General features: G+C 37.7%; 2 protein-coding genes across 3 annotated transcripts in view; one reads left to right on the top strand and one right to left on the bottom strand.

The window, feature by feature from the left end:
* Positions 1 to 91: 91 nt before the first annotated feature.
* rrp12 (ribosomal RNA processing 12 homolog) lies at positions 92 to 16,284 on the top strand. The gene is made up of 34 exons (XM_073833884.1): positions 92 to 299; positions 565 to 788; positions 1,300 to 1,383; positions 1,480 to 1,556; positions 1,682 to 1,787; positions 2,335 to 2,451; positions 2,640 to 2,778; positions 3,698 to 3,825; positions 3,927 to 4,025; positions 4,142 to 4,233; positions 4,313 to 4,424; positions 4,514 to 4,614; positions 4,701 to 4,815; positions 4,894 to 5,036; positions 5,122 to 5,243; positions 5,405 to 5,469; positions 5,963 to 6,125; positions 6,262 to 6,416; positions 9,706 to 9,773; positions 9,938 to 10,031; positions 10,117 to 10,275; positions 10,368 to 10,448; positions 10,524 to 10,629; positions 10,733 to 10,840; positions 13,526 to 13,683; positions 13,784 to 13,872; positions 13,957 to 14,115; positions 14,196 to 14,359; positions 14,449 to 14,568; positions 14,656 to 14,699; positions 14,799 to 14,877; positions 15,177 to 15,244; positions 15,325 to 15,407; positions 15,488 to 16,284. The coding sequence occupies exons 1-34, from the start codon at positions 161 to 163 to the stop codon at positions 15,585 to 15,587; spliced, it is 3,861 nt and encodes a 1,286-aa protein (XP_073689985.1). The 5' UTR covers positions 92 to 160; the 3' UTR covers positions 15,588 to 16,284.
* Positions 16,285 to 17,970: 1,686 nt separating this feature from the next.
* The window catches only part of antxr1d (ANTXR cell adhesion molecule 1d), a 35,678-nt gene continuing 25,893 nt past the window's right edge, over positions 17,971 to 27,755 (bottom strand). For both annotated transcript variants that reach the window (XM_073834975.1, XM_073834974.1), the window contains exon 18: positions 17,971 to 20,393. In XM_073834975.1, coding sequence (XP_073691076.1) covers positions 20,142 to 20,393 — 252 coding nt within the window. In that variant the 3' untranslated portion in view covers positions 17,971 to 20,141. The remainder of the gene's footprint in view (positions 20,394 to 27,755) is intronic.

The following is a 27,755-nucleotide window of genomic DNA, read 5'->3' on the forward strand; positions in this document are numbered from 1 at the left end:
GGGATATACAAACCCACTTTCATACTGATGCTCAGTAGATGGCGGTATGCTCACCGATGAAAACGGTGAAGACGCCCACTGATGACGCAGGGCCAAGCGCGACACGCAGCCTGGAGAGACCAACGTGACTGCAGCGCTGTACGGATTTCCACAAGCTAAAATGGTGAAGTCCGGGAAACTGCGATCCGGAACAGCCCAGAAAATCAAGCGATGGAAGAAAGGTCACAGTAGTGACAGCAATCCGGAGACGAGTCGTTATCGAAAGGCCGCAAGAAGCCGATATTTCAGCCGTCCCTCAGGTGAGACTCTAGCCTGCCTGACAACACGTGGATAGCCGGACGAACTTTGTAAACAAGTTAAAAAAGCATGCTTTGTTACTTTGAAAGGCTGATTTCGGGTTTATTGTAATATACATTAAATCATATTTTTTAATAATCGTATTTTTTGTTTCTGACAGTTAGTTGGGCTTCCCTTGTTTTAACTGGCATGTCATAACATTGTGTTAAGATGGTCTGGTTGAATGTGTGAATGTGAGATTCATCAAACCTCCGTCTATTTAAACAGAAAAAAGTGATCTGACAGTAGATGCCTTAAAACTCCACAATGAGCTTCAGGCAGGATCTCTGGAGAAAAGCAGTGATGCCATGGAAGCAGGAGATGCCTTGGAGGATCAAGCCTTGACAGAGAAAACCTCTGGGACTTTTCTGAGTGGACTGTCGGACTGCACCAACCTCACTTTTAGAAAAGTACAGCGCTACTGGGAGTCAAACTCTGCGGCTCATAAGGAGGTCATTATTACTAGATGATTACTAAAGCAGAAATTCACACAAAAATGAAATTTAGCTGAAATTGCTTACCCTCAGGTCATCCAGGATGTTGATGAGTTTGTTTAGAACAGTTTTTGTTTGTAAACTGTGCTTCATCTTTGCATATTTCACTCCTGATTCAGACAACATTACCTTTTTACTGGAGAAAGCAATATTATGGATAGAGGGCTTATATTTTAGCCAAAAGGAACATATTTTTGGGTTAAAACGTCTAATGAATTCGATCATTACAAACATGCAGCTTTTTACTTAAGATGTTATTTCATGGAATGGGGTTATGTGGATTATTGTGTTTTTATTAGCTGTTTAAACTCTCATTCTGATGGCACCCATTCACTGCTATCTATTAGTGAGCTAGTGCTAATGCTAAATCTCTCCAAATCTACATTTTGGATTGCCTGAGAAAGAGGAATGAATTTTAACAAATTGTATTTTTGGGTGAATTATTCCTTTAAGTCTTCTTTTTTTACAGATCTGTGCTGTATTGGCAGCTGTAACTGAAGTGATTCGCTCTCAGGGAGGAAATGAGACGGAGACAGAATACTTTGCAGCCTTGGTAAATTAAACTGACCATAAATTAAGTTTACCTCATATGCTTTCTGTGAATCACTCCATGAATTTCTTTCCATTCTTTGGACTTTTCAATTGACAGATGACAACACTCGAGGCTGTAGATAGCAGCGAATCTATGGCAGCTGTTGCGTATCTCCTAAACCTGGTCATAAAAAGGTGAGTGCTGTGTTATGAGACAAATGAGCAGCGTTATAGGAAGATGTTTGTTTCTGTTGTAGCATTTCAGAATCAGGCTTTCACTGTTGATCTGAATAAGTACATGTTCTGATTGTCTTCTCAAGGGTTCCTCCTGCAGTGCTTAAGAAAAAATTCTCAGACACAGCCAAGGCTTTGATTGATGTCATGTCAAACCAAGCCAGTTCTGACTCTTTGTCCTGCCTGCGATGGGTTTGTACATAATTCTTGTAAATCGAACCTTTTGGTATTCCTTGACGTTGCACTTGTGGTGATTTTTTATATTTTGTTTCAATAACATTAATTGTTTATTTTGTAATTTAAGAGGATTTCATGGTACTAGACAATTTTTAACTCTAAATTATGCAACATTTATTTTTATATAGAATAATGCGAAAATTTGGAAAAATATTTCAGATTTTTTATTTATACAGTGTTTGAGTTAGACATAGAGAAACAGTGTTTACGCATTGAAGGTAGATTAGACATAATCAAAGATTACTTCATGGCTGATTTGTAGAAAATGCCCCAAAATACTGCAATGTGTTTTTGTATTTCTCTTTTTTTTTTATATATGAATTGAATGAAGTTTTGTGCATTCCTATAGAATAAAAATGCTAATTCAAAGTGTAAAACAACTTTTTTGGATCTAAAATGAATATCACCCGAGGGGAGATGTACGTAATGAGTCAGCTTTGTGTCTCCACTTATTATTCACACTTTTATATTCTAATTTAGTTGGTTCTGTATTCCTTTGCAGATTATATCCTGTCTGGCGACTTTGCTGCGTAAACAGGATCTGTCAGTCTGGAGTTACCCTTCGACTCTACAAATGTACCACGGCCTTTTGAGCTTCACAGTGCACTCCAAACCAAAGGTCTGTTGGATGTTTAGATGGTTACTGTTGAAATACGATTCTTATTGTGCCATTCAAGGTTTTAATTATACCATCTATCACTAGTTATTATAGTAACACACAATGGAACTCTTTTTGTACTCGCATTACAGAGTGACTGACTATGATTATTTGGGTTTTTTCAAATGATGATTGTCCATGTGCTGCAGGTGCGAAAAGCAGCGCAGCAGGGTGTTTGCTCAGTCCTTCGCTACAGCGACTTCATGTTCTCAGATAATGCTCCGGTGCATCATCCAGCAGCAGCTGCCACAGCCAAATTCTGCTGCAAAGAATTGGAGCAGTCAGGAGGTCAGCAAACTCTTGTTCTTACTGTCAAAATGAACAGTTACACCTGCTTGTGATAACAGGTGAAATTATCCAGCATCTGAGGCTAGCACTAAATTATTTACAAAGAATAGCATTAATAATATTAGGAAAAGCAGCAAAATTCTAAATTATTTAAAAAGAATAAAAATCAAATTAATAATATTAGGAAAATCAGCCAAAGTGTGTTTCTGGGAAAAACCCAAGTACAGAACAGATGCATAGTTCCTTGATTTTTTTGATACTCTGATACCTCAATGCTTGATCATTTCTGACTGAACTAATTCTTTAAGTGTGTGAATTAATAATTTTATTTTTCAAAAGCATTTTAGTTTGAATTAAACATACAATTTAAAGTTTAAATTCAATCTGCATTAAAGTGTTAGTTCACCCAGAAATGAAAATTCTGTCAATAATTACTGACCTTCATGTTGTTCATGTCATGTCTTCAGAACACAAATTAAGATATTTTTGATCAAATCCAAGAGCTTTCTGACCCTGCATAGACAGCAAAGCAACTACCACATTCAAGACCAAAAAAAGTAGTGAGGACATCGTTAAAATAGTCCATGTGACATCAGTGGTTCAAACGTAATGTTATGAAGCTACAAGAACACTTTGTAAGCAAAGAAAACTAAAATAGCGACATTACTCAGCAATTTCTGCAAAAAGCAGCTTCTTAGTGTTCTGAAGGTTAATGAAGGTCTTATGGGTTTGGAACGACATTAGGTGAACATCCCATTAAATTATTGTGCAAGCGAAAATTGGCCCATAGCACCACCTAGTGTCCATTACACCTAATAACAATGGAATATAACTGGGCCCAAAATGCATTTTTTCATTTTATAGAATAAGATAATTTTCTACTTACTGATTGAGTGATTGTCTTTCTATCCGACTCAAGGCAGCAAAGAAGATACTACCACTCTCCACGTGCTTGGTCTTCTAAAAGACCTGATGTCTGTTTTTCCTCTGAGCTCTTTAAAATCTTGCTGTGAGACCCTTCTCCGTGTAATGACCCTGAGTCATGTGGTAAGAGAGCAGTTTAACTGATAAAAGATCATTTAAAATTAAATTGAAAATAAATCAGTTTTCATTGACCTACCATTTTTAACGCCTCTGTTTCTCTGAAGCTGGTAACAGCAAATGCAATGCAGGCTTTCCACAAACTCTTCAGCAGCAAGCCTAATCCTGCCAGTCTGTCTGCAGAACTGAATGCACAGATCATCACAGTGAGTATGATTATCGATAAACGCATGCATGTGATCTCAGAATGATTTGATTCTGCAATCTGCATTTTAATTTCCCAATGTGTGGATTGATGCGTCTTTCAACACCTTTCTTCCAGGCTTTGTATGACTATGTTCCAAGTGAGAATGATCTCCAGCCTTTACTAGCATGGCTTGCTGTAATGGAAAAAGCCCATGTTCATCTTTCATGGTAGGGCTATTTCAGCACCAAGTATTTTGGTTGCTACCTTTGTGAGGAATCTTAGTCTTATGTCATTTTTGGCCTCTAGTTTACAGAGCTCTCTGACTATCGGTCATCTTCCTCGCCTCTTCTCTGTCACCATGTCGTGTCTTCTGTCCCCACACACACAAGTAGTCTCTGCTGCAACTCAGACTCTGAAGGTTTGTCACACCTTGTGTATTATCAGTGAATTTGTTAGAAATGTATTTCTTGTATGTTTTAAAGATCTCTTTTCCCTTTCTCCATCCAGACTCTGTTAAATGAGTGTGTGGCTCCACAAATGTCTGAGGTCAAAGCCGTTTTACCAAGTACATCAGCTGGAAATGGGGCTTGCATCCTAAAGATGTTTCGGTGAGCTATCTATGACTTCTGTCTTTCATAATGTCACCTGTCTCTAGAGTATGGTCTTTCTAAAGTCTTACCTCTGTCTCCTTTAGAATCGTGGAGGAAGGGTTGTCCTATCGTTTTCATGCATCTTGGCCATTTGTGCTGCAGATCCTGGGCTGTTTCTACCAAGCTGCAGGAAAACAGGCCCACCCCATTATGATGAAGGTTGATTAACAGTATTTTTGTAGTTTGTGAGTTTCTGTTTAATTGGTAGTTTACTTATAGATCTGTGTGTGTCCTTAGAGTCTGCAGTCTCTCTGTGACCTGCGGGCCACCCCGCAGTTCCCCTTCTCTGGGGAGCTAGATCTGGCCGTGGGCTGTGCGGTGGAGAGCATGGGCCCAGAAGTGGTCCTGAAAGCTGTTCCCCTCCTTATCACTGGAACAGAGTGAGTTACTTTGCTGTTGCATCTCATTTTGGAAACTGTCTTTTGAATTAAAAATGTATTGATGCTGTGAAATGTTTGTTTGCAGTGATGACCTGGAGTTCCCACGCAGCTGGCTGATCCCGGTCATACGAGATCATGTGAAAAACACTCAGTTGGCTTTCTTCACCTCACACTTTTTCCCGTTGGCGAACAAACTTAAACAGACAGGTATGTATCATTCACACACACTGGTTTTAGGGCGGCACAATTAATCGCACGATGTTAGGGCATGTAAACCAACCGTAACTGGTTTACATGCTGAAATGTCGTGTGGTGTCAGTATTATTGTATTAAATTACATGTTAATGTGTCAATCTCTGATATTTCAGCTGATGAAATGGAGCAGTCAGGACAGAAACTAATGGCTAAAGTGTATCAGACTTTACAGATGCAGGTATGCTAAGGATTTTGACACATTGGCAGATTATTTTGACTGTTACTATCTATGCATTGACCGCTGTTAAAGGATAAAGTTCCAAAACTGTCACTTTTTTTCTTGCTCTTTTAAATACTTTCCACCTTATTCTTTAAGTAAGCCTATGGGCTAGAATTCTGGTTCATGTGCAGTAAATAGTAAAACTATTTGCACTACAAAGCAGTGTGTTCATAATTAAGATTATACATTAAAATAATATGGTAAGACAAACCAGTTTGCAATATCAAGCAGCAAAATTAGCTATTTTGACGCAGATGAGATAAGAAGCCTGACTAATAAAAGTTACAAATGGGTGCACTTGCTCTTACGGGAAAAATAAGGTGGATGTATACTATTTTCTACCACTTATCCTTGCTATACACATGGAAATGTTTGGATTGTCATTGAGTGAAATGAATCATCCATGTGACTTATTTTTCCAGCATTATAATTGAATAATTTGTTTTTCCAGATTTGGACCATGTTACCTGGATTCTGCATGAAACCCACCGATCTGTTGACCTCGTTTAAGGGCATTGCTCGCTCTCTGGGTATGGCCCTGAATGATCGCCCTGACCTCCGACTGTGCATCTGCCAGGCCTTGCGGACTCTTATCAACAAGAGCTGTGAAACAGGTCAGCTGGGTTGTTAAAACCATAAGTCAAAATCTGAATAGCATTGAGGTTTTTTCCTTTGCTGTGGCTGTATTTTCACTGATGACTGCTCATTGAGATTTATGCTTGTATATTAAATGATTTTTTTTTTCTGCAGAGGAGGAAAAGGAGGAATTAAAACGATTTTCCAAGAACTTCCTCCCCATCATGTTTAATGTCTACAGTCAGGAGCCGAAGTCTGGAGAGATGGTATCTGCTAGAATGGCTGTCCTGGACACAATCAGAGTTTACCTGAGCATTACAGAACAAACGGTAATTAATTTATCATATTAATAAATTAATTACATCATAGCAAGAATGACATAGTTGCAAACTGCCTCAGATGTTACAAGTGAGCTGCAAATGTCTTCATTACCAGTCAAAAGTTTTTAAACAGTAAGTTAATGTTTTTTAAGAATTCTCTTCTGCCCACCAAGCCTGCATTTATTTGATCCAAAATACAGCAAAATCAGTAATATTGTAAAATGTTCTTACCATTTAAAATAACTGCTTTCTGCTTGATCAAATGAAATATTAATGTAAATATTTAAAATATTACAATTTGAAATATAATTAAGCTTATATATATATATATATATATATATAATTTTCTGCATCATTACTCCAGTCTTCAGTGTCACATGATCCTTCAGAAATCATTCTAATATGCTGATTTGCTGTTCAGGAAACATATTTTTTATGATTATTATTAGGGGTGGGAAAAAAAATGGATATTGCAATATATTGTTGTGCTCTCTGTCGCAATAAATAATCGATACACTAACGGCCAATATCGATATTTTATTACAACACAAATGATTAATTTACCGTCGTCAGTGTCACTGTCACTACCCAATATCTACCATTCTGTTTGCGGGGGGCGCTGTTCGAGTAAATAAATAGGCGTAAAGTGGCGGAAGCAGCGCCCAGTGAAGAACACAAGTTATCTTATAACATCAGAGAAGAAGCGCAGAAAAAAAGAGAAGTGAGAAGAATGGCGGAAGATAACGAAAAACAAATCAAAGACGCACCCGCTAGTTGAGCATGCTGATCAGTTACACCTGTTTCACACATACTCCGTCTGCAGTGCTTATGCGTTGAGTATTTTTTTCCGCACCCATGTTAACGGATTAGAGCGTTCACACTGCACGCGGTTGCTGTGCAAATGCATTGAATAATACGTTGTTTATTATACGTTGAGTTTAAACATGAATATATCTAGAATTGTATTAGTGTACTGTGATAAAAGAGTATCACAATGCTGAAAAAGCACGTTTGTATTTGAAATCAAAATAACGGATAAATGGTGTGTTTGTGGTAAACAGCCGCGGATCAGGAACGGACTGCAAACGTGTTCTGTGTGAAAGCAAAACGAGTCCGTGCTGCTTCTGCATCGCATACGTAACGCACACGGACTGCATACACACTGCAGACGGAGTATGTGTGAAACAGGCGTTACCCAGCAAACACATTTACGTTGTGGCGACGTCTGTGCAACGTTCCATTTTTATAATGGCAACGTCGCCGTCTACGTGCTCGCAACGTTGTAACAACGTGGAAATGTAAGACGCGAAAAGGCTGTGGCAACGTTGTTGGGCGACATTCATCAACCAGGAGGCGACGTTTTTACTACATGTATTTTTTCATGCCAGATTATAAATATTGCCTATTCTGCGTGTTATATCAGGCACGGGATAGGTTTATAAATCTTTTAAATACGGTTTAATATTAAAAATCGTCCAATAATATTGTTCTTTTTGACTTAACATCTTTGAATAAACTTTGAATAAAACTTTGAGTAAAAATGCCATACAAATTCATATAATCAAACTTTATTTCAAACCAAACATTTCATACATATCAAGGATAAGTAGGTATACATTTGGAGGAAAATGCAATATAGATTATATTTTACGTATGTAAATATATTAAGTCAGTTAGTTTAATTATATTAAATTACAAATAAAAAGCAAAGGCATCTGAGAACGTTTATTAAACAAAAGTAAAACAACAAAACAGCGGTCACCGGCCGATGAGGCGGACTCTGGATGGAGAATACGGAGGCCAGGTGATCGTCAAAGGCAGGCGGTAGGGAGAAAAGAGTGCGAGAAAGATGAACAAATCCAGAGGGCAGAGGCAAACGCAGAATCCAGTAGACAGGCACAGGTCAACACCAAACACCAGGAAGGACATCTGAATACTGAAAGAAATATAGATCGCATTAACTCCCGACCGCAAACTCACACTCGGTATGTGAATTATCAGATATTCTGTTCCATTAACAGAAAATAAATAAATAAATAAATGTCTCATTGGACACGAAAATTAAAGGATTTGTTTGGATATTTATATTTATCTGAGAGAAATCAAAAAGCAATACTCACATAACGTTATCCTGGCTTGAAGAATAATAACGGCCCAACGGTCTGTTTAAAAAGCGCTTTGGAGCAGTGACGAGTAAATGTCGTACAGTGGTTGTCCAGACAGCCTAAGCACAACTTTCAGAGATGGCCCTGAACCGTAGTAGAATGGCAACATTGTGACAACGTAGTAACAACCTGACAACACAACGTAGAACCAACAACCTTTTAGCCATGTTGTTACAACGTTGCTAAAAGGTTGGCTACGTTGAGACAACGTTGTGTGTTTGTTGGGTAGTGTTCCTCAAGAAGAATATGCATTGATGAGACCACTGTCCAGGTTAACATAAAGCACTTTACAGTAACTTACTACTGACGTTTCAGTATCATGGTTTACACATGTTAGTTAATGTTCATGTTGTTTTTTAATGTTCAGGCACTTTTATCTGTCTAGCTGTACAGTGTTTACATTTAAGACCAGGAGGCAGTGAGTTATTATGCAAATGCATATTTCTTTGCACAGTGTTGGAAATGTTGGCATTAATAAATGCATAAGATTTCCTTATTATGGGTATTTTTTTCTTTTTCAGTCACATATATCGTGATATATCGTTGATGAAATTTCTTCCAATATATTGAATATCGTGAATCGTGATATTATCGATATCGTGGGCCACATATCGCCACAGAATTGAATCGTGAGTTACCTGTATCGTCCCACCCCTAATTATTATCAATATTTAAAACAGTTTTTGTTACATACTATATCATTCAAAAGTTTGGAGTTAAGATAATGATTATTACTTTATTATATTATAGTAATATAAAAATTATTATAAAAGATTTCTATTTCAGACAAGTGCTGTTCTTCAGAATATTCTGTTCATCAAAGAAACCCGAAAAAAAATCTACTCATCTGTTTTCAACATAATAATAAATGAATATTCGAATTCTTTCTGAAAGATCATGTGACTCGAGTGATTATGCTAAAAGTTCAGCTTTGAAATCACAAGAATTGATCAAATTTTTACAAAAATTTTGGATCACTTTGGTACTATGGATCAAATAATTGCAGGCTTGATGAGCAGAAGAGAATTCTTTAAAAACATTAAAAAATTTTGTTCAAAAACTTGTGACTGGTAGTGTATTTATTTTGCAATTGCTCTGAGTGTCGGTTCTAAATATTTGTTCCATTGTTTCAGATGGCGTGCACGTTTCTGCAGAAAGCATCAGAGAGACTCGACAGTGCAGACAACTCTGAGTTCACAAGGTAATACACCTTTATTGTCTGATTTACAAGGCTCTAGGTATGTGTAACAGATTTTTGAGACACTTAGAAAAGGGTAGAGACCTGGATGGAATCCATATTTTTGTGGCCATCAGCCTAAAAAGTGTCATGTTTGCTTTGGAAAATAAGTGGCTCTTGTTTTGTAGGCTTGCTGTTATCGACTTGATCATTGCAATGGCTCCGTTTGCAGATGAAGAAACCTTGACCCAGACATTCAATTTAATTAAACCCTTTGTGGAGGTGAAAATCTTCCTGTTACTATTTTAAAACATTTGCTCTCAGGTGTTGCGAGTGCACTTCATGTAATGTTTGTCTGTGTGTATAGGGCAAGGATTCTAGCATCCAGAAGAAAGCCTACCGCGTGCTGGAAGAAATCTGTGGAGGAGAGAGTGCGTACTGTAAGGCTTTTGTTTTGCAAAATCTTGAGCAGCTGAAAACAATGCTGATGGGCAGCCTTACAACAGCAGCCTCTTCTTCCAAGCGGGTGAGAGCTGTGGAAAAACACCACCAAGTGAATATATGTACACAGAGAATGTATAATGAATTAATATGTGGTGGTCTTTTGACACTTTTCAGCCTAGACTCAAGTGTCTGATTCACATAGTGAAGCAGCTGAATGAAGAACACCGTGATTTTATTTCAGCTCTGCTTCCTGAGGTATGTCTTGCATAGAGCAAATCAGAGTTTAAGATTGTTTATGAAAGTTTTAATATTGTGGGGTTTTTTTTTTAGGTCATTCTTTGCACTAAGGAAATGACGATCGGTGCTCGCAAAAATGCCTACTCTCTTCTAGTTGAGATCGGAAATGCATTTGTAAGGTTTTGTGGGAACACAAAAGGTGAGAATAAAATGTTTGCTTTTTTAAATTTATTTATTTGTATTAGTATGATATATTGCAGAGTAACGAGCTGAAATCATTTCTTTTAATCATGTGTTTTCAGATGCCCTAAATGAGTATTTAGGCCAGGTGTACATTGGACTAACTAGCTCTGTAACGATGATCACCTGTACAGTTCTGGCATTAACAAGAATAGTGTTCCATTACAAAGGTAAGAGCTATTTACTGCTAGTAGTTTTCACTAACCGTTATCAATCGGCCATATTGGCGGCACAGAGTGTAACAATGCCACTGAACCAAATGAAAGTCCCATATTTAGCAAATTATTGCTGCTGAAAATGATCAATTATTGTCATGTTTTGGGCTGTACTAATCGGTCGGACTGGGAAAAACATTGGAGTATATAGACTGACTAAAGTTATAACAAATCAAAGAGAAGAGTGCAAAAAAGCGAGGACCAAAAGGGAATCTTGACAACATTTGTGTTTGTTCTTATCATTTTTGGCCAGGTAGGTGAAATATTAGGCTAATATCTTAAACATGCTTGAATGTATCTTTTCCACCTATTAACTTCAGTTTGTCAAAATATTGTGCCTTTTCCTGCTTACTAAGTCATCCTCTGTGATTTAGCAGCGTCCACCACACTGAGATGGCTTTTTTGTCATGGAAAACTGAGCTTTTTGAAAACACTCTCCAAAGTTGATAGATTTGAAAACACGTTTTTAGTCTTGTGACGCTAAGGGTGTGCAATATATATCGTCTGCGATAATATCATAATTGTTGTTTTAACAATGTGCGATTTGACATTATCAAGTATATTGCAAAAACAAACAAAACACACCTAGTGTACGCATAACGTTACATTACGTGATTAAGCCAAGTAAGTATGAATTTAGAGTGCATTCTTTCCCTACATGTTTCATTCTAATAACATGCGTTTAGAATGATCACATCATTCAAGATATGGGGGCAGAAATGTATTTATATAATTTCATATAGTTAATCAATATTACACAAGGAGTGCCTTTTTTTCCTTCAAAAATCAGCATGACTACAAATGTGATATTGATTCTATACCACAGTTCAATAAACGAGAAGTTAATATTAAAAGACTTACGTTTTAGACAGCTTTATTTCTGTTTTAGCTCAATTTAGCCAACAAAAATAATTCCAAACACAAGTCACAGCACTGTTTTGCCTCTCTAAGCAACATGGGGGTGTTTTGTTCCTGAAAGAATCAACCTTTTAAATGTTTTTGTTCAATCGCAATGACTTGCTTATTACCAGCGACTATAAGCGTAATAACACACAGCAAAATATTGTCTAATTATCATTATCGGTAAAATCCCAGGAAATACAGAGATATTGTTTTGTTTTGTTTTTTTGTCAGTTTTGCACACCCCTATGTGACGCATATTGTACCAATAGACATCTATGTTTGTACCGGTAATTGTGGCTGTTATGTGCTATTGACTTTTACACTATTGGTAAAGATATTTACTTTGTATGCTCTTCATATTACAAACCTGCAAAGATGACAGGAAATTTACTCTGTTTCTGTCCTGTGGCAAAACATGAGGGGAGCTGCTTTTTAGATCAAACATGAATGAGCGTGACATAAACGTGTCGATGAATGAGGAGGTATTTCTGTAAATAAAATGATCCTGCCAGAAGAATTTTGTGATAACTTATGTCTATTCCATATGTATCGTCACTTTTTTTTTTTTGAGGTTTTACGCTTACACAGTATTGCAAGTTTAACATTTTTTGACGTTTCCGTGTGGATGTAGCCTGGGTGTCCCCATGCTGCCTTCTGCGCAGCGCGATTTTATTCACACTGGAAGGTAGCATGGAAACCATGGACCAAATTTTCACCTCAGATAGGGAACCAATCACAGAACGGGGAGGGAGCAACAAGACGATGACGCCTTCTATGCGTCGCGACTCACCGAAGCAGTTTGTTTATAACTATGGATCCAGCATGGCAGCAAGTTATCATTCGATGCAGCCGTTCACATGTCGCGCCTAAAAACGCGTGGAAAACGCTAGGCGCGACGCTTTCTCCTTTCCAAACGGCTCTGTAGCTTGCGCATGGAAAACGCGAGCGCGTCGCAACCGCGTCGCTTCCATTATGCGTGCGCATACCGCGCGTCTACATTTGACATAACAAACTTTAGCGCGCAAAAGATGCGACATGTGAACGGCCCCTTAGATAGTGTTCTAAGTAGTTTAGAACGCAAGTTAACTTTTGGCGTTAAACCATCGCTCTGTATACGTCATCCGGTATGATTGAAACGATTGGCTATGAGCTACACACAGGCGCATTTGATAGACATTCGTAGCGCCCAATAAACGGCTCTGGGCATTCGTAAACCACGCCTCAAATACGAGAAAATGAACATGTGGTTCCCAGACCACGAATCATGACGAAGTCATAACGTGGTCTGGCGTTAGCCAGGCTAGTGTGGATGAGAAACTTTTGGAAAATGTTTAAAGACTCAGTTTTCAAATGTATCCGGATTAATTCAGACATATTCTTAGACAGTATAAATTAGCAGAACATTATATTTAGTAAGAAAAAATTAATCATGCAATCCATGCTGTTGTTTACATCTGAGTATTGCCAATATGGCTAATCCATCCGGGTAACTGACCAAATCGTGACATACATGCAAATCCTCTATAGGTAAAAACAGCTGGGGCCATGTTTATTCTTGCATTAATAATAAGGTGGAAACGCTACTGAAAAACTAGCCTTGTTCTGTTTTTAATTTTGGGGGGAGAAGCACAACTCCTTTTCTTTACAAAGTGTAGTTCTACATGAAATGTAAAGAATCATTAAATGTTTGTATTCGTTCATTGTAAAGCAAAATTATTGTTTGTTCTTAATGTGCAGATTCCATTGACCTGTCCTCACTGGAGCTGCTGCTGCAAAACGTGTGTCTTCTGCTGTCGAGCAGGACGCGAGAGATCGTCAAAGCCTCTCTGGGTTTCCTAAAAGTCTTGCTGTTTTGTATGGATGTCAAGGTTTTAGCCAGCCATATTACTGTTATTGTAAGTGAAGAAGAGAGAGTGTGTTTTCAACTTTATATTTGAACATTTAAAAAGTGTCTGAGAAATAACCATGTTACTTTTTCCTCATATTATCTTTTAGATGGACGGCATCAGCAGTATGAATGATATGCGGAGATATTTCAGGGTTAAACTTAAGAACATTTACACCAAGTTGATTAGGAAATTTGGGTAAGCTTAACAGCTAACCAAACTTTTTTCCTTCTATATCTTTGTATGATTGTAATGTAAAATGTATTTTTGTAATGTGTTCAGGTTTGAGCTGGTCAAAAGCATGTTGCCGGCTGATCAACTCAAGGTCCTGGTGAACATCCGTAAAACAGAAGCCAGAAATAAGAGAAACAAACTTGTGAGGAAGACAGAAGAGGACGAATCAGACACTGAGGATGAGACACCTAAAGCCAAAGGAGAGAGGTACAGTGCTTTCAAAATGGTTCACTTTTGTGAATATTTTCGAGCTTTGTTGTTGATGTTTTGCTATCATCTCTCTGCAGTATTGAGGACATCCTGGCTGAGACAGACTCTGACTCGGATGATGATGAGAAGCCTAAAAAGGGTCAAAAGAAGGCAGTGAAAAAGGGCCAGGCCTGGTTAAAGGAAGGTGTATCTGATGAACCACTCAACTTCCTTGATCCAAAAGCAGCACAGAGAGTTTTGGGTAAGTGCTCTTTACATGTGCTCAGTTAGATTTAGTCATGATCAACTTAAATTGATGGATTGTTCATTTTTATTTCACAACGTATCCAGCCACCAACCCTAATTTAAAGAAGGCCAGCAAAATAGACCATGGATTCCAGGTGACATCTGATGGAAGATTGATCATCAAAGACGACGACGACGATGATGATGATGATCAAAAATCAAAAGGTGGGACAATCATCTTTGTTTAACTGTATTGCTCACATTTATAATTGTAATAAACCACAGTATAATCATATCCACTTATCTCTTCAGATGCTGAAATGGATGATGTACTTGAAGAGGCTGGAGTCAAATTTGTGAGTATTTATGTATTTCACTTCCTTCGACAGAATTGAGAAGTATACAGAAAGGTTTTGCAGTGTGTGATGTTAATTTATCTCTTTTTTGTTCAACAGAAGAAGAATCAAAAGAGGAAAATGCATGATGATGAAGATGATGATGATATGGACGTTGGACCTAAAATGAAATATAAAGGTATAAATGTAAAGGCCTTTACAAATAATATATTAAGGATGTTTATAGTATAGTGTATAGATGTGCAAAGTTACACACAGACTTTTAGATTCACTGAATCCCTAATCAGTTTTGTAGATTGTTTTAACTCAACTCAATGTTAACTATATTAATACTATTGCTTTCAATTAAACTTCATACCATGGTACATTGCAATTCTTTTTTTTTTAGCGCTGAAATGCAAATAATTGACTATTCAGTGTAGTGATAAATACTGTTGCCAACATTTTAACATTGGTATGTTTTGTTGAACTCCTCAGCTGGTGGCATTGGGATCCACAGGCCTCTGGATAGAAGATCGGAGACTGGGACGGAGTATAAATCTAAGGTTAGAAGTGAATAGCCATTAAAAACCAACATAAAATTAATGTCTGAAGGACCCATGCTAAACATCTCTGTTTGTTGTAGAAGGGAAAAGGTGATGTTAAGAAGGCAGGCAAGTGTGACCCATATGCTTATATACCGCTGAAGAAATCCCAGCTCAACCGAAGGTAAAGAACAAAGTCTTGTCTTTACATGTGCACTCCTTAAATATAAGTGATGATTAAATATTACTTTTAACTTATAACAGGAAAAAGGCCAAACTCCAAGGCCAGTTCAAAGGCATGGTCAGAGGGGCCAAAAAGGGAGCGCGCTCTGGATCAAGAATGTTGAAGAAGAGGAAAGCCTAAAGTTCTGCCCTCGTTTCCCATGGCATGATTAAAGCTAGAGACTTCCTGTGGAAGTGTGTCTCTTCAAACAAAGACTTCAAGAGGTCCTAGTTGATGTTTGCTGTGCTTGGATTTAAGAACCTAACAGTGTGATAAAAGCTTTGTGCCAGATGTATTTATGGACTTGCTATGTTGGACAGAAAATAAACTGTTCGGAAAACCCCATAAAAACAACAAATCCCATATTTTGTTATACTTATTGCCCTTCCATTATTCATGTATTGAGCCCTCAAAACATTCAGACCAATATCATGTTTCTACAGTTAAACGGTAGTGCTTTCTTAAAGCATACCTAGAATGATTTCTAAATTGCTTTATTAAAAGCAATAAAAACATAGTTCCCATGTGGCCATCAAAAAGTCATTTAAATCTCATAAATGGACCAGAGTGATTGATATTGTGCGCTACAGATTTTCAACAGAGGATATTGGTGGTGTTAATGTAGATCCCAGCTGTGTGTGTAAGTGAATGAGGTCTGCTGGAGGTCAAACGTGTCCTCTCACTCAATAAGCTGGATTTTTCCTGATGGTCCCAGTGAGAATAAAGTAATACAGACTTAGTTTATGGTGGTGTCTGCTGGCTCCAGCTGATTTTGAGAGCCATCTTTCGTTAACAATGCATGTTAAATGTTTATTAAAGAGATAGTTCACTAAAAAAATTGTTGTCATCATTTACTCAACCCAAGTTTTCTTTGAGAGGATTTTGTGAGAAAGGCTTGACTGAAAAAAAGAAAGTTCTCACAGGACTTTGTTTCTTGGTTTGAACCACTTGTTTTCAATCACTTTTTAGCCATAAAAGTACCCTTAGACATTAACCTAATAGTTTGGTGGTTTGTTTAACGTTTTAGGCAAATTCAGTTTCTACAATGAAACTTCGACGTCTCCTTAAAGGTAGTTACGGGTGGTCGTCTTATTTTCAACGAATCACAACCAAACAAAGCTTACTTGCAGTCCATTGTTATTAAATTGTCAGAGCCTCAAACAATTATTAAATCAAACATCGAGTCTGTATGATGTACTGCAGTAATTTTGGGCGACAGAGGGCACTGTTTCACTTCACAGCAAAGAGACGTCAATGACGTGAAATTCACTCCAGGAGCACAACTGTGAGTACGTTATTGCAACTGTATTCAGATACATACTAGATTATAACCATTCTTTTTGAATCTGATATCAGAAATATAGACTGTATTTTACAGATGCAGGTGAAAGTGTGGTCACTAAATGACTCTCCTTTGGTACAAGAGCAATCAAGCTGTCGCTGCACAGCAGGGAGTGGGATATTAGTCATAATGTGTGGCTGTCAGAGTCTGTAATGGGAACATCCCCAGTGCTGCCACAGGGCTCCAGGTTTTGTGGCCAGTAAACACACTGATGTTTCTCATGAGTGTTCGGTGCATCCAGCCAAAGGAGCTGCAGTCATCAGACCATATGAATCATGTCATGTTACATGATGTGAATCAAGCTCCTGCTGAGTATTAAATCCTTAACTGTGGTTAACTGTGAGGCATGAGTTAAAGGGATGGTTCGGAGTAGAATTGACTTCATTGCTATGCACTCCGAAGCCCATCTAAATACCCCATCCGAAGTTTTTTTTACCTTAGTCAAACATTTATGGAGATATTAGAGTTTTTCGAATCGCTTGTTACAGGAGTGAATGGTACATGTGATGTGTCTTGTAAATTGCACCACTAAACGTGCAAGTAATCTTACCAAACTTGTACAGTAGTGTAAATAGGTTATGTATTCACAAAATGCTGCATCAGAACATTTGTAAGTCCACCATGAGTGTTTTAAAAACACGTTTTACCCGAGAACTACTAGTCTCAGAAACTACAAGTCGACGTCACTTCCCTGGTTTGAAAAAAGCACGTAAAAGTCCTCCTACTACATCTGTGTGCATGTCAACTTTTAGGAGGACTTTTACGTGCTTTTTTAAAACCAGGAAAGTGAAGTCGACGTGTCGCCATTTGTAGTTTTTGAGACTAGTAGGGATCCGCTAAAACGTGTTTTTAAAACACTCATGGTGGACTTACAAATGTTCTGATGCAGCGTTTTGTGAGTACATAACCTATTTACACTACTGTACAAGTTTGGTAAGATTACTTGCACGTTTAGTGGTGCAATTTACAAGATACATCACATGTACCATTCACTCCTGTAACAAGCAATTCGAAAAACTCTATTATCTCCATAAATGTTTGACTAAGGTAAAAAAAACTTCGGATGGGGTATTTACATGGGCTTCGGAGTGCATAGCAATGAAGTCAATTCTACTCCGAACCATCCCTTTAAGATAAACGGAGGCAGGAAACAATGGATGTTGTTTTTGAATGTAGATTTAATATCATATAAGCAGTTTTGTTACTTTTACACTAGGGGAGTAAAATGTGTCTGATAAACAAAAACCGAACAATGATACACAACAAAGACAGTCGGCAATCATGCAGAATACTTCAATGAAAAAGATGATGCCATTTTAAAGGATTAGTTCACTTCCAAAACAAACATTTCCTGATAATTTACTCACTGCCATGTCTTCCTAGATGTTCATGTCTTTCTTTCTATAGTCGAAAAGAAAGATTTTTGAGGAAAACATCCCAGGATTTTTCTCCATATAGAGGACTTAAATGGTGCCCAATGTGTTCAAGTTTCAGTGCAGCTTCAAAGGGCTCTACACGATCCCAGCCAAGGAGTAAGGGTCCTATATAGCAAAACGATTGGTCATTTAAAATAAATAAATAAATGTATATACTTTTTAACCACAAAGGCTCGTCTTGCACTAGCTGGACCTCATTCAATCATGCATGTAAGACGTACGCGGAAGTACCGATCCACGTACGTCAATTAGTATCTTAACTAATAATACTGCTTGTAGGTATCTGTACCACTTATTAACTTTTGTTTGTCAAACTATAGTGCCCTTTCCTGGTTACTAAGCCCTCCTCTACATGATTTAGCAGCTTCCACGCGCATAATCAGAAGAACGTATTCAGTAGTACATTTACCATGCAATCAATGCTGTTGTTTACATCTGAGTATCGCCAATATGGCTACATCCAGTTAACTGACCAAATTATGACGTAAGTGCAAACCCTCTATTGTGAACTTCAATGATACCCAATAGGTTGAAGGTCCAAACTGCAGTTTCAAAGCAGCTTCAAAAAGCTCTACACAATCCCAGCTGAGGCATAAGGGTCTTATCTAGCAAAACGATCATTTTCTACAAAAAAAAAAAAATTATATACTTTTTAAACACAAATGCTCGTAGCGCACCAGTTTAACATACCGACAGTGTTTACAAAGTTTTTCACCCTACTGTACATTTTTGAACCAAAGTACACAGATGAACTAAACACGAGTGACTTTTTCAATTTGATTACGCAATGCATGAAGACGCGTATGCGCATTGCAGAGCTACTGCAAGATGAGCATTTGTGGTTTAAAAGTATATACACATTTTATTTTCTTCTAGAACACAACTGTTCATTTCACTAGATAAGACAGATAATCCTTGGCTGGGTGTAGAGCCCTTTGAAGCTGCATTGAAACTGCAATTTGGACCTTTAACCCATTGGCCACCATTTAAGTCCACTATATGGAGAAAAATCTTGTTAAAAAAACAAAAACCTTAATTTCTTTTCGACTGAAGAAAGAAAGACATGAATATCTTGGATGAAACAGGGGTGAGTAAATTATCAGAAATTTTCTATTCTGGAAGTGAACTAATAAGCTTGACTGACTTTGTTAAAAAGCTTTTGTGTTCAACTCAAGTTCAACTGTTTAAGAACTGAATACTTTATTATTATTCCTTGCTTTTCTACATTTACATAAAATGTGGACAAATTGTACTTATTCTCATATGAATAGAGAGAGAGAGAGCGATAAAAAAATTACAAAACATTTCAGGAAGGCATAAAAACACCTACAGTCTAACCCATGAAGATAATCATTATAAAATTAACGTTTTCTTGCTGTATAGGACTAATTATTATGATCCAAAAAGCAAAACACAATATATATTACATAAAATATCATGCTGGGTGTCCTGTACCAGTGGTGAACACCCTGTCATTTTATATTCAAGTGCCTACCAGGAACCCAAGGCTAAATAAATTAGTGGTTTGTACTGCCCTGCAGTCACAACACGTCGGATTTTCCTTTTACAGATGTGACTAATTAATATTATGAAACAAATTAAAACAGGGCATTATGTATACCATACTTACTCCACCTCTAACATACCGACGCATGCACAATCTGATACACGAAAAAATACCCAAAGTCAACATTCAAAGGTTTTAAGTGCCTTAAAAATCATTAGTTCTGCATGTGTTATAATGTCATGCATTACTGCAGTCCCTCTTTCAGTGCCTCTGTTTATACTAAGAACAAATCACATTTCATTCACTGCAAATAAACAAACTCGTCAATCTGAAACTGTGGGAAACCAGTGGCTTTGGTAAATATGACAAATTTGAATTAAAGGCAGAGATTTTAGGGCCCTCCATTGTTCTCAATGCCTGTTCCCAGGGCAGGGTGGGGGTCGTGAAGGAGGGGGTCCGCGGGGGCCTGGGGGTGCCCGGGCTGGTGGAGGTCCTGGGGGTGAGCGGTTGATGGAGGGTCCCCGGGATGGTGGTCTTTTGGGCGGAGGTCGCATGAGTGGCTGATGGTCTGGAGGGGGCGGTGGAGGTGGAAGTGGACAGTTGCTGCGTGGCGGTGACCTTGGCTCCTCTGCTTTCACCCGGGTAAAGTTGATGCATCGCCCCTGTGGAAACAGGACAGATGGTGGGATCGCTGTCAGTTCGAAGCTGAAACTACATTGCTATCAGGGGATAAAACATAACCCATGCTCTTTACATATTGTGTATGGATGGACAGGTTGTATTTTCAACCCCAGAGGTGACAAGTTCACTGCGAAATGCGTGGGATTCGAAAACAAAAGCTTGGTACAGCTGATCCTAGGCTGCGTTTTTCTTGGTAGCTTTCGCTCGAAATGCCCAGGAGATGAACCCACAGCACTTCAGACATCCAGAAACTCAGCTGTCAACTGCAATTCTGTCCCTAAAATCATGGGGGTGGGGTTGAAGAGTTGCAGCGCTGCGCTTAAGGAAGAATAGCTATTTGTGAAAACGGTGTTGGAACAAGGGGCTGGTCTCTGAGAGAAACTTACATTCTTCAAGATGAAGTGATTCATTGTTGTCAGCTAAGGCTGATCGTTCAGGAGGAATCGTCAGAGAGGGTTCAAACTTTGGGACGGACTGACCGAAGCCATTCAAAACGCACTTTACGCTTCATTAGGTGCAAAAAATGAAACTCTGGATGACTCAGGATCCACTACAACACCCACTTTTGTCAGGGCTTAATAAAAGTAATGTATTCATATGCAAGTGCTTGAATGGAGCCAAAGCTCTCAGTCTTTTTCTGTCAAACACAGTATACTTGGCTACCAAAAAATAAAACATTTACAAATTGAAGTGATAAACAATCTTTAATCACAGGAATTCTCCTGCCCACCAAGGCTGTATTTATTTCATCAAATAATACAGTAAAACATTACAATTCTTCAGTGTCAAATGATCCTTCAGAAATCTAATATATAAATCTAATATGCTTATTTTGTGCTCAAAACAACAACAACAACAACATTTCATATTCATATTATCAATGTTGAAAATTGTGTTGACAAACCATGACAAATTTTTCAGGTTTCTTTGATCGAAAGTGAAAGTAAAGACATTTACAATTTTACAAAATATATATTTTTTTAAATTAATGCTTTTCTTTTGAATTTTTTGTTCAAGACTTTCTTTGCTGAATAAGAGTATTAATTTCTTAAAAAAAAAATACTGACCTAAAACCTCAAAGAGGTCCTTTGCCAAAATGCATTTCTTAAATAAAATACCTCAAACCTCAAATATTCTTATCCTTTGTTAAATAAGAGAATTTATTTCTTAAAAAAAAAACCTCAAACCTCAAAGAGTTCCTTTGCTGAATAACAGTATTCATTTCTTAAAAATAAAATACCTCAAACCTCCGAAACTCTTATCCTTTGTTAATAAGAGTATTTATTTCTCATAAAATAAAATAATATAATATAAAATAAAAATACCAACCTCAAACCTCAAAGAGTTCCTTTGCTGAATAAGACCATTTATTTCTGATAATAAAATAAAATAATAAAATTAAATTAAAAAATACAAACCTCAAAGAGTTCCTTTGCTGAATAAGAGTATTCATTTCTTAAAATAAAATAAAATAATAAAATATAAAATAAAATAAAATTATAAAATAAAAATATTTATTTCTTAAAATAAAATAAAAATACTAACCTCAAACTTTTGAATGGTAATGTATATGATGTTAATATTAAGTATGATACTAATTTATTTAAAAAATAGATCATAAATAAAAAATGAACAGTCAAAAATGAGCTAGCATGGCAGCCATGGCTAATCAATCTCTAGAACCTCCACAGCAATTGTTACCATCACCTTCAACAAAAAAAGCACAGCGTGAACTAATATGTGTCCTACTCTGATCTTGCTGAACTCCATTTAAATTACTTTCACTCGAGTGGAAAGGAGAGCGGTTAAGGGGGGAGTCAGTCTCTGCCACGCTGTTTGAGCACTTATCAGACAAACAGATGGACAGTTTAAAGGCCACTAGCTAAATTGTCACAGGAGAGATTCCCTCCTTTTGTTCAAGGATCTTAGAGGACTGAAAGTAGGATAGGATATGACTTTTTATTGTGTTATAGTAATAACGGTGGCATCAATTCAGAAACTATGCAGGAGTGATCTAAATAAATATGAAACAGATGTACAGAAAGGTTCAGTCGTTAAAACTGGGGTATGTGTCAAAAATCCTTACGTGAACATAAAAAGACTCAGTTTACCTTAAAATACATCTTGCTGGCCATATTTTTTTCTCTTCAAAAAATATACGTAATATGTAATGAACATTAAAATAATATATTTATTATTATTATACTTATTACCGTAAACAAGCCAGCATGCATTAAAAAAGCAAGTGTGGCACCCTTTGACAGAAGAAAACTTATTTTATAACAGTAAACAGCTTTAATGGTTGTTCTTTAAAACAACTGTTCAAAGGGCCCTTGGTAGAACATACCACCTTGCTAGTGTCCCCCAGGTAATTTGAGTTTGAGACCCCTGATATAAAGCCTGTAGGATCTTGTAGCCTGCTGGGGGCCATCCACAGCAGTTGAAACACCATATGGACAGATTTCTCCTTCCCCACTCCCTCCACCCACATCTGCACAGTATTCATGAGTCTCCATTCTCATTCGGCCCATATGCTCACCCTTGTGCAGGCCTGTTGCTGTGCTGCTCGCCAAATTGTCCTTTTCGCTGCACACGACTGGCAAAATGATGGTTTTGCCCCACAGCCAGACAGACGTGAATCAATCGCCGCCACCCCCCACCAACCTGACAATAGCCCATCACAATAAAACTCAGGCCAATGGGCCCCATGTCACGTTATGGGGCTTTCTGTTAAATAAGCTGTTAAATCAGACCACCAAGTGTTGGTTACATGAGGGTTAGACTCTAACGGAGACTCAGAGAGTGGAATCCCTGAGAACAATTAGAGGAGCATGCCATTCACCTTGACTCATAAATTATGTTAAAAAGCCACTTCCTTCTGTTAACCAGAGTCTTTCTAGTCACAACTTTTACATCTCTGTGGGTCATTAGGAAAAACAAAACAAAAACACTCTCTATTCCACAGAGTTTCTTTGTGTGACATGTAGATGGCACTCAGACGTGAGGGGGAAGATACTGAGCACTGGAGGTGAAGCTTGTAAACTGGCCAGACAAAGACTGTCAACAACAAGAGCTTCTTTCTTTACACAACAACTACATGTGAGCAATAAAGCAAGGCTGTCACCTCCGCATCACAATGTGTGCACTGAGGCCTATGGGTGAAGAGTTTGACCCATGCAGGGTTATCAACATTACACTTAGCTGAGGTTATACGTTAATGTTTAACATTCATTCAAAATATAAGGTTGTCAATGTGACTTGAACAACACAATGCAACTTACTTGCATTTATAATATGTGACCCTGGACCACAAAACCAGTCTTAAGTCGCTGGGGTATATTTGTAGCAATAGCCAAAAATACATTGTATGGGTCAAAATTATTGATTTTTCTTTTATGTCAAAAATCATTAGGAAATTAAGTAAAGATCATGTAAGATTAAGATTTTTTGTAAAATTCCCACTGTAAACTTATCAAAATGTAATTTTTGGTTAGTAATACGCATTGCTAAGAACTTAATTTGGACAACTTTAAAGGTGTTTTTCTCAGTATTTTGATGTTTTTGCACCCTTAGATTCCAGATTTTCAAATAGATGTATCTCGGCCAAATATTGTCCTATCCTAACAAACCATACATCAATAGAAAGCTTATTTATTGAGCTTTCATATGGTGTATATATCTCAGTTTTGTAAAATTTTACCTTATGACTGGTTTTGTGGTCCAGGGTCACATATAATAACACCAATATTTCTAAAATAATAAAATGTCAGGAGAGACAGATTGGCACTTAGTAGACAACAAATGTTTACTGATGATGCATTGTGTAAAATACAGTGCCTTGCGAAAGTATTCATACCACTTAAATTTTTTTTTCCACGTTTTATGTTGTTTCTGCCTTACTGTTTTCCACATCGATCTACACTGCATGCACCATAACGACAAAGCAAAAACAGAACTGTCACAACTTTGTAAATTTATTTAAAAAAAAATACATTGCATAAGTATTCATACCCTTAACTTAGCATTTAGCTGAAGCACCTTTACAGCCTCAAGTCTTTTTGGGTATGATTCAACAAGATTTGGGGTCTTGCAGACATTTTTAGGTTTCTCCAGAAATGTTTGATTGGGTTCATGCCCAGGCTCTTGCTGGGCCACTTAAGGACATTCACAGTGTTGTCTATTAGCCACTCTTGCTGTGTGCTTAGGTTCATTGTCCTATTGGAAGGTGAACCTTCTGCCCAGTCTGAGGTTCAGAATGCTCTGGACCGGGTTTTTATTAAGGTGCATTGAGCTTTTCTTCTACTCTGACGGGTCCCTCAGTCTTTAGTGCTAAAAAACAGCCCCACAGCACACTTTAATTTTGAGATGGTACTCTGCAGGTGATGAGCAGTGCCTGGTTTCCTTCAAACATGATGCTTGGCATTCAGACCACAGAATCTTGTCCTGGTCCTTTAGGTGCTTTTTTTTTTGCAAATTCCGAATGTGTTTTCATGTGTCTTCACTGAGGAGAGGACTGAGTCTTGCCAAACCACCATAAAGCCCTGATTGGTGAAATGTTGGAGTGATGTTTGTCCTCCCGTATTTTCTCCCATCTCCATATTTGATCATGGAGCTCAACTAGAGTAACCATCAGGTTTTTTAGTCACCACTCTAGCCAAGGTCCTTCTCCATCAATTGCTCAGTTTGGCCAGAAGCCTTAGAAACAGTTGTGTTGTTTCCAATTTCTACTATTAAGGGTAGCGTAGACGACGTGCTTCTGTGAACCTTCAATACAGCAGAATTGTTTCTGAACTCTTCCCCAGATGTGTGGCTTGATAAAATCCTGTCTCTGATCTCTACAGGCATTTTTTTTTTACTTCAGGGCTTAGTTTTTGCTCTGATATGCATTTTCAGAGGTTAGACCTTTTTTTTTTAAGATGTGCTTTCCAAATCATAATAAATCAAATGAATTTGCTACAGGTTAACTTCACTCGAAGTGTGACATGAATGCTCCTGAGCTAAATTTTAAGTGTTCCAGGTAAGAGTACGAATACTTATGCAATGGAATTATTTCAGTTTTTAATTTTTAATACATTTGAAAAGATGTTAAAAACCTGTTTTTTGCTTTGCTGTTGGCATTGCCATTACAAAATGTTACCATGGTAAATGTAGTTTCTTCTAGAATGCTTTAGTTTTTTTACAGTGTAATCACAATGAACTATTAATATGTGACCACATTTTTTTTCCACAATCTGTCATCTTTATTTATACTTTTTTTAGTGGTTTTAAAGTAGTGGCTAATTCCAAAGGACCACCATATTACTGTAACTGTTATTTTAGAGTTAACTATGGTAACTTGTTTTGTTTTTTTTACCAATCTTTAATTTTTTTTTTTTTTTTTAAAAAGGACCAACAATTGAAGGATTAGTTTACTCCAGAATTAAAATGCCCTGATAATTTACTCACCCCCATGTCATCCAAGATGTTCATGTCTGTCTTTCTTCAGTTTTTGAGGAAATCATTCCAGCATTTTTCTCCATATTGTGGACTTCAACGGGCATCAATGGATTGAAGGTCCAAATTGCAGTTTCAAAGCAGCTTTAAAGGGCTCTACATGACCCCAGCCGAGAAGTAAGACTCTTATCCAGGGAACTTATATATTTTTTTAACCACAAATGATCATCTTGCACTAGCTTGACCTCACGCATTACATAGTCACATTGGAAAGGTCACACATTATGTAGACAGAGAACTACAGAACTTTATAAAGTGAACGTCCACTTTTTCGCCCTACCTTACCGTTTTGAACTAAAGTACACAGAAGAACCAATCATGCATGACTTTTCCAACAATGATTACGCAATCCGTGAAGTCGTGGACGCGCATTGCAGAGCTAGTGCAAGACAATCATTTGTGGTTAACATGTATAGAATTTTTTTTTTTTTAGAAATTGACATTGTGTCACTAGATAAGACCCTTATTCCTTCGCTGGAATCATGTACAGCCCTTTAAACTGCATTAAAAATGCAATTTGGACCTTTCAACTTGTTGGGTCCCATTGAAGTCCACTATATGGAGAAAAAAATCCTGGAATGTTTTTCTCAAAACCTTAATTTCTTTGCAACAGAAGATAGAAAGACGTGAACATCTTGGATGACATGGGGATGACTAAATTATCAGGAAACATTAATTCAGTAGTGAACTAATCCTTAAAGTATGCAAATTTGTGTTATAAAAGGAGAAAGAACTAGTTACAAACAAACACTTTATCAACGTGTTTGACGAATTGCAATACAGTGCTGCTTGGCAAGCCATATAATGATAGTCTGTTTTGTTGCAGTCCATCTTTAAACTCTACAAGACCAGAACCATATACATAAGAGGCTCTTTGGTAGGACCAGAAACAGAGGAAAAGACAAAGAGGATACAGAGATGGAGGAGACAGTGAATCAGTCACAGCTAGGAAATGCAAAGCAAGACGAGTTATAAAAAGAAAGATGGGACTAATATAGAGATTAGGCCGTCTGTAGCTGGGCAGAGGTCTTGTTTGGGCACAGTGAGTTGTTTGTGTCTGCTGTCTAGGCATTGTGCTGCAGGTGGGCATGAAACACACAACTACACCCCGAATCTCCCTGAATAGCACAGCTGTTTCCACCCAAACCCTGTCCTTTACAGAGTCTGCTGCCTTCACCAGCACCTTCTAAAGCTCATGCCAAATACATTGAGCAGCTGGACACTGGCAGTCCCTCAGACAAGCGGTCCATTATGGAGCATGAAGAATAAAACCCAAAGTAAATCAGATCAGTCAATCTACAGTGGGAACGGAGCTAGAGCCTGCCCGTGTCAATGGGATCATACTGTACAGTCCACAACACTGCGGCCCACATGAAAGATGCCTTTCATAGGCACACAGATGTGTTGCCATGACACAGCTTGTGCTGATGGAATAATGCAGGGTGCAGAGAGCAGGGCTCAGACACTGAGGGACGTCTCTTACAAAAGGCACAAGAGAATGAGAGACTGTGCTCGGACACGCCACTGCTCCATGTGAGGAGGAATTAAAAGTAGTGTAATTAGACTGCTATTTCCTGTCCCGGCTACTGAGCATGCTTAGAAAGGATGGGAATGTCACAACAGCTGTGTTCCAAAAACAAGAGAACTGCTTCACTTTCCTTCTATGGCTGCACCCAGTAAGCACAGCTTTATACAGAACCCATTAATTTTGGATTAAATGTTCAGTGATTTAATCATATTTTTGAAAGAAGTCTCTTACGCTTAGCATTGCTGCATGTATTTAACAGTAATATAATAAGAGCAGTAATATTATTAAATATTATTACAATTTAAAAAAAAAAAACTTTGTA

Source organism: Garra rufa, chromosome 2 (genome assembly GCF_049309525.1).
Source record: "Garra rufa chromosome 2, GarRuf1.0, whole genome shotgun sequence".
Lineage (NCBI taxonomy): Eukaryota > Metazoa > Chordata > Actinopteri > Cypriniformes > Cyprinidae > Garra > Garra rufa.